This window comes from Citrus sinensis, chromosome 3 (genome assembly GCF_022201045.2).
Source record: "Citrus sinensis cultivar Valencia sweet orange chromosome 3, DVS_A1.0, whole genome shotgun sequence".
NCBI classification, from domain to species: Eukaryota; Viridiplantae; Streptophyta; class Magnoliopsida; order Sapindales; family Rutaceae; genus Citrus; species Citrus sinensis.
The window spans coordinates 11,287,335-11,293,770 of record NC_068558.1 but is presented as its reverse complement, the minus strand read 5'-3'; the positions used below and the strand labels follow the sequence as shown (position 1 = coordinate 11,293,770).

The following is a 6,436-nucleotide window of genomic DNA, read 5'->3' as shown; positions in this document are numbered from 1 at the left end:
GATTAATAATTTCTCTTGTTCATTAGAAGATGGTTTGTTTAATGTTGATAAATTTTGAAGCAAAATTTTTTCAGATGTCGTATGTGGGCAAAAAGTAAAGAAAGTCAAATTATATTCTACATCTAAACTAATCATTAAGATTTATATTAACTAATAAACCCTAAAAACACGAGCGTTCATAATAACTTCACATGAACATTGAATGAACAATGAACTAGCTAGTAGTATAAAAGTTCTTGATTATTCAAGAATGCAGTCGTTGCCACTGGAAGCTTAGCTGAAGCTCAGCAAGCTCAACGTTTAGTTATTATTCACTTGTGTGTGTGGCATCAGATTGTAATAAGTTGTACAGCTGTCAATCTCTTATTAGTCGGATATATTATGAGTTCAGTTCGTAGTATAAATATCACACTCTGTACACATTCTTAGTTAGTTACTTCAGTAGAATTTTCTCTCCCTTACTCAATTTTTAAGTTATCTTTTATATTGGGGGCAAATGATATTTTTTATTAACGAAATGATTTTGCCTCTCTCTCAAATCTCATGCACGCCACTCTTTTCCCCAATTAAAAGAACAAAGCCCTCTTAATCAGCTCTCATTTCTCACCTTTGATCAACACAGCCTCCTTTTATTCCATCAACATTTCATGGATCTGCCCTCACTTATAATCATATGAGAGTATAATAAATTTAAATATGTATGTTTGGAACATTTTTGGTATCCTTAAGCTGATTTTTTTTTTTATAGTATATATTGTCAAAAGTAAATGCTATAAACACTTTAGGAAAAAAGAAAAAGAGCGCCTTTGGAGTAATTTTTTTTTCTTCTAGAGGAACTAATAAAACAACTAAATAATGTATGTATCTCTAAGATTTATTATTATCATTATTTTTTTCTGTAGTTGACAAAAACATCAGGATTATTTAGATGCTAAGATTAAAAGCGGGATTGGACTAATTTTTTAGAATAAAAAAAAAATCCAATCCTAGGTATGTTTGGTTATCGAAACTAGTTGATTAGTCTAAAGTTTAATTCAAAAGTAATGAGACTATTGGTCCTTAATTCAACTTAGGTTTAAGTAGTATATAAAAAATCTTCCTTATCACTCTTTTCATTTTTATTTAGATTAAAATTCATATAAATAAATATAAAGAATTAATTTCATAATTTATTTAAACTAAAATTTTATATTATATTAAATATTCAAATTTTAATTCAATAATTTATTATATTAGAATTTTATACAATATTAAATCCCAAAAAATTATTTACAAAATAATTAAATATCAAATTCAACAATTAGTAATATAATTTAAAATAATTACACTATTTTAATAGTTGTTTAGCTATATTAAATTAAATTTAACAGATTCTTGTCCAATACTATACTAAACAAACGATAGCACTTTATATAGTGCAGTCAAACTATTATAATCTAATTTAATCTAATCATATAAATTGATTCAACCTAATTATACGTGCCAAATCAGTACATTTTAAAAAGTAATTTTATAACAGCTTTAAAAAAAGCATCTTTTCAGTTACTTTTACAAAATGTGCTTTCTCCCAAAGTACTCGTGAAATGCAAGTTCTCATAAAACGCGGTGGTGTGTTCAATTGGGCCTCAGCCCATTTAAACTACCACCGTGAAAGGAGGCAATGCTCATTGGGCTTTGTTCTACCGAAAAAACTTATACATGTAGCCCACCACCGGCGTTCAAATTTGTCTCCACCTCTCTAAACCTCTCTCTCGGTGCACAACCCCCCCGGCAGTTCAGTCGTCGGTTCTTCGTCTTCCTCTCACCGCCGGTGAGCCCTTCTGACCCTCTTTCTCATGCTCATTAATGAAATAGAAGCACTGATAAAAACTAGTATCTGTTTTTTATTTAAAGTGCTTCTGAATTAAGTACTTTTTTGGCCACAAAAGCTGAAATGAACTGTATATTTCTGCTTTATGAGAAGCGGGGGTGGGCAAGAACCGAACCCGAAATTTATTTCCGGTTCGGTTGGATTCGGATTAACATATAAAATCCGAATAAATTAAAAATTGCAACCCGATCGGTTTTATTTTCGGTTCGGGTGCACTAAAATCCGATGGGTTGGGCCCTAAAAAAAAAAAAAAAAATTCACCGTCCACTTGTTTTTGCTAACTTTTTAAAAAATATATATGTTTTTTGTTAGAATCCACTTAAAGTTACGTTTTGTTTCACTTTTCTACTTCCGTTTGGAATCCGTTATAACATTACTGATATCCTAGGGGCAATTCGGTCATTTCAGCAGAGCAAACCCAAACGACGTCGTTTACAACACATTGATCTTCGAACAATCCAATCCAGGCTTGACAGAGGGCTTTATTCCAATTGTTTCCAAAAATTCTTTAGAGATCTCTTTTTGTTATTCAACAACTTCGTAATTTTCTTTAGAAAAAACTCTCAGGCACAAGACCTCCAGGCCCTATTCATTAAAAAAATGACCGATATGTTTCGTAAGCAAAAACCCATTACTGTTACTAAACCTAAACATAAACCTAAACCTGAACACCATCGACAACAACTACAACCACCGCCCGCTTCCCTTTCAAAGCCTAACAGAGGTCCAACAATGGTGGTGTGTGGGAGACACAGCTCTATTAAAGCAATATCCAAGAATGCTTATGGTAAAAAAGGAGATAGAAAGGATAGAGAAGTTGAAGAGACACCGAAGGTGAATGAGAAGAAGGTTGATAGTTCGTTTGTGGGTATTGAGGATAAGGGTATTAAGAAGAAGAGGAGCCAAGAGAGGTCTGTTTCGTTGCGAAGAAATTCAAGAAGTAGCAGTAGGAGTGGTGACATGAAGCATCAGTTTGGTGGTAATGAGCTTAGTTCTCATGATACTTTGGAGGCTAAGACGGAGAATCAGAAAGAAAATGATGTAAAGAAGAAGAAGCAAGGGGCTCGGGCGACGATAGCAAGGATAGTAAAGTAGAGGAGGGGTTTACTAAGTTTGGGGGTTAAGGTTTCGGTCGGCCACTTTTTTTTTGTATTTATTTAGGGTAAAATTATAATTTTATATTTAGGGTAAAATAATAATTTGATTAATTTTCCGTTAGTTTTTTTAACTACGTGCAAACGGAGGTAGATGGATGCAAGAAAATCTTATTTTAAGTGGAGTGGAGAGTAGTAAAAAAAAAAAAATTAAGATTTGTATATTTAAAAAAAAGTGCACAAAATTAAGTGGACGGTGGATATTTAAAAAAAAAAAAACACATATATGTTATTCATAAATGTGTCTCAACCCACTCACTCACGCACGCCCAATTCCAATTTCAAAATCCCTTTTATAATCTCTCCCTTCTCATCTTCTTCCACAACGGCAGCACAGCCCTCCTAGCGCAGCCCACAGCCGTCCAGCCGACGCCCACGCTCCGGCTCACTCACCTCACGGCTGACTCACTCTCACAGAGTCGAAGTCTCACTCACACACTCCGCCGACACCCGTTCGCTTCCGATCCAGCTGCTGTCGCTTCCATCTCTGCCATCGCTTCCAATACATCTCTGTAGTCAGTAGGTTACTTATTATTGTTATTAATTATTATTAATATAAACAATCACCGCACGTTCCTGGTTCATGCTTTCTTCTTTTGTACTCCCGAAGCAAAATGTATTAAATATTATTGATTGATGCATATGTTTACTTACATTAGAGCTTTTCTGAAAAAATGAAAATTTCATTTAATTATTTATTATTCACGTATAAGAAATTAACTTCTTCTTCTTTTTCCTAATGCCACACGTCTTGTGAGCTTGCCTAGTCTGTTCTAGTTGGATAAAAATTTTGGCAAATGTTACATGGCAAGGAAGCCTAAACATTTTAACCCGAATTTAACCCTGAATGAACCCAAATTATCTAACCGAACCAATCCAAATTGTGAATCTGAATTTCAGTTCGGTTCGGTTTGGTTCCGGTTCGCATTTTCAACCCGGACGGGTTCAATTCTCCAACCCGATCAGGTTGTAACCCAAACTGAAACCCGAACAACCCGAACTGAAACTCGATTTGCCCACCCCTACTGAGAAGTACCCAGATCGTAAAAGAAAGGTCTTGATAATAATTTTTGCTAAAAATCTGTTTTTTAACTTATATTTTTATTTTTTTATGCTGTATTTTAGTTGTTGAATAGGTTATATATAGAAGTTCAGTTAATTTTGTTTTGGATGAAAAATCAATGAGTACTTATGTGATTAATAAGTGAAATTTTGTTTGCATCATGTAGTCAGCTATAATGCATCGGATGGCTTTTACTCAGCATGGAAGAAATGCTCTCCGGCAGATTACTAAAGAGAGCTCTGATCGCGTCTTGCATCACCCATTGCTATTTTCTTGTCAAGGAGTCAGATACAGACGATTGGAAGTGATTCTAACAACAGTGAGTAAATTGATCTTTTGTTTTCCCTTTTCACCAGTTTGGATCTCTTGACTAATCAGCCTGTTTGAGTTTTAACTTGTGTATTAATATTGGTTTTATATGTTCAGAAAGTTGATAAGCTTGGTAAAGCTGGTGAAACTGTGAAGGTCGCTCCAGGGTATTTCCGCAACCACTTGATGCCCAAATTGCTTGCTGTTCCAAATATCGAGAAGTTTGCTCATCTCATTAGAGAGCAGCGCAGGGTATTTGTTTTTCATGATTTTTCTTGGTTGAACTTTTTTTGTTTGGGTTGAGAATGGTTAATTCTAGTGATACAGAATTTTGCTCATTTTCTTTAGATACTTTGTTTAGCCATTTTGTCAATTAATTTGACTCATGGCTTCAAATTATTGCTAAATTCTCGGTTTGGAAATATTTGTGATTTTTGAAGGGGCATTACAAGTTATTAATATTTGTTGTGCCTGTGACTTATTTTCATCAGATTTGCCAGCCTGTGGAAGAGGAAGAGGTTAAAGTTATCCGGAAGTCTGAGGACAATATGAGTAGAGAATTTGAGAAGGCAGCTAGGCGCCTAGAGAATGCTCGACTGGTTTGTGGCCTATCTTTCAATTTCTTCAGATTCGGGACAACTTGTCTTGGAGTGAACTGATGTGTTGCCTTTTCCTTTTTTAAGCTTGAATGATCTATTTGCTACAGTTAGGAGTGAACGTTGTAATGAATTTGAAATTATGCTGTTTGTTTCAATTTACTTTTCTATCTTAGCTCCATGTGATTAGCGGAATGCTGGTCCTGTGAGTATAAAATGAACTCCTTAAGTCAAATTCCTTCTTGAGGTGTAGGAGAAAGAACTAAATACATGTAATCTTGCTTTCGGATATGGATTATCTGATGGATGTTGTACTTTCAAGGTATTGAGGAGATTCCCCAATATAGAAAAATTACGTTCCCGAGCATCAAAAGATGATCCCATAGAATTGCGTTCACCTGTGACAAAAGAGGAGCTTGTAGCTGAGGTATGGATTTTTATTTTTCTTGGTTGTTCTTTATAGTTGTTTCTCATCATAATAGCAAAAGCAGTTTGTTCTGAGTGACCGGTGTGGTCTAAAGGACTTCAAGGTGGTTAGGTCCAGCCGAGCATTGTAAATATTAACGGTCATTATGAATGTGTAATTCCTACATGTGAAATTGAATTTCCATGGTATAGCTGGTAAATTTCTGCTAGGGTGTGATCGTGTGGTAGCCAATTGTGAGCAACAGATCCACATAGTAATATAGACTGAAATTTTGCGTCTTAATCCATGAAGATATAGATTTTGGCAAATATTATACAAGCCCTGGGGGTTACCTTAAATATTCTGGACTTGTCATTAATAGAGTTTCTTTTACCTATTTATTGATATTTCTTTCAATTTTCTATTTTACTGATACCATATATACAATTTTAGGTGGCAAGACAACTTTCGATTTCTATTGAGCCTGAAAACCTGCATCTACCATCACCACTGTCTGCTTTCGGGGAATACGAGGTTCCTATGCGCTTACCCAAAGCCATTCCCCTACCGGAAGGAAAGGTCCAGTGGACTCTCAATGTTAAAGTCCGCGGCAAATAAACAATCGTTTCATTTGTTTTGTTTTACTCGGTTCCGGATCCAAATTCCATTGTAGAACAGTTTTTGGTTTTTCTTCATAACATTCTGAAGATAATACAGGCAACATTGTTTGCAACGCCACAGCGAATTTGCAGTAGGATGAAACAATCAGAATTTTGCCTTTTTCGTATATAAAATTTTATTCTTTTAATTGTGATATTACAGTTTTGCCCATCAAGCATTATGAAGCTTAATATTTGGATAAATGTTAGGTTTAATATATAAATTTTAACTTCAGTGTTTATTTAATTTTTATATTTTGTAAAATATCTCAAGGCAGCCCTATTATCAAATATTGACTTGATCCGTATATATTAACTTCAATGCTTATTTAGGTTTTATATTTTGAAAAATACCTCATGGCAGTCCTATTATCAAATA

General features: G+C 34.5%; 2 protein-coding genes and 1 pseudogene across 4 annotated transcripts in view; all 3 read left to right on the top strand.

Annotated features, from left to right (window-relative positions):
* Window positions 1-1,693: 1,693 nt before the first annotated feature.
* The window catches only part of LOC127901227 (uncharacterized), a 63,562-nt gene continuing 58,819 nt past the window's right edge, over window positions 1,694-6,436 (top strand). Inside the window, exon 1 of one of the 2 annotated variants that reach the window (XM_052438059.1) lies at window positions 1,694-1,810. The gene's annotated coding sequence lies outside the window, so the exon portion shown is untranslated. Of the gene's footprint in view, window positions 1,811-3,389; window positions 3,540-6,436 lie in introns of those variants that run through there. The other variant, XM_052438058.1, reaches the window with a different exon arrangement.
* On the top strand, window positions 3,391-6,212 carry LOC102627340 (uncharacterized). 2 transcript variants are annotated; one of them, XM_052438056.1, is made up of 6 exons: window positions 3,391-3,539; window positions 4,254-4,406; window positions 4,514-4,648; window positions 4,888-4,995; window positions 5,315-5,419; window positions 5,852-6,212. In XM_052438056.1, exons 2-6 carry the CDS (start codon window positions 4,263-4,265, stop codon window positions 6,014-6,016), a joined length of 657 nt encoding a protein of 218 aa, XP_052294016.1. In that variant the 5' UTR covers window positions 3,391-3,539; window positions 4,254-4,262; the 3' UTR covers window positions 6,017-6,212. The 2 variants fall into 2 exon arrangements, with proteins under 2 accessions (XP_052294016.1, XP_052294017.1); XM_052438057.1 differs by having other exon boundaries at window positions 3,397-3,539; window positions 4,258-4,406.
* LOC102606745 (uncharacterized) overlaps window positions 3,395-6,436 on the top strand; it is a 45,307-nt pseudogene continuing 42,265 nt past the window's right edge.

Excerpts from the sequence above, each read along its gene's own strand:
- LOC102627340 (XM_052438056.1), top strand. The coding sequence starts at position 4,263 with ATGCATCGGATGGCTTTTACTCAGCATGGAAGAAATGCTCTCCGGCAG. Across the intron at positions 4,996-5,314 it reads GCCTAGAGAATGCTCGACTG|GTATTGAGGAGATTCCCCAA; the intron begins GTTTGTGGCCTA and ends TGTACTTTCAAG. Across the intron at positions 5,420-5,851 it reads AAGAGGAGCTTGTAGCTGAG|GTGGCAAGACAACTTTCGAT; the intron begins GTATGGATTTTT and ends ATACAATTTTAG.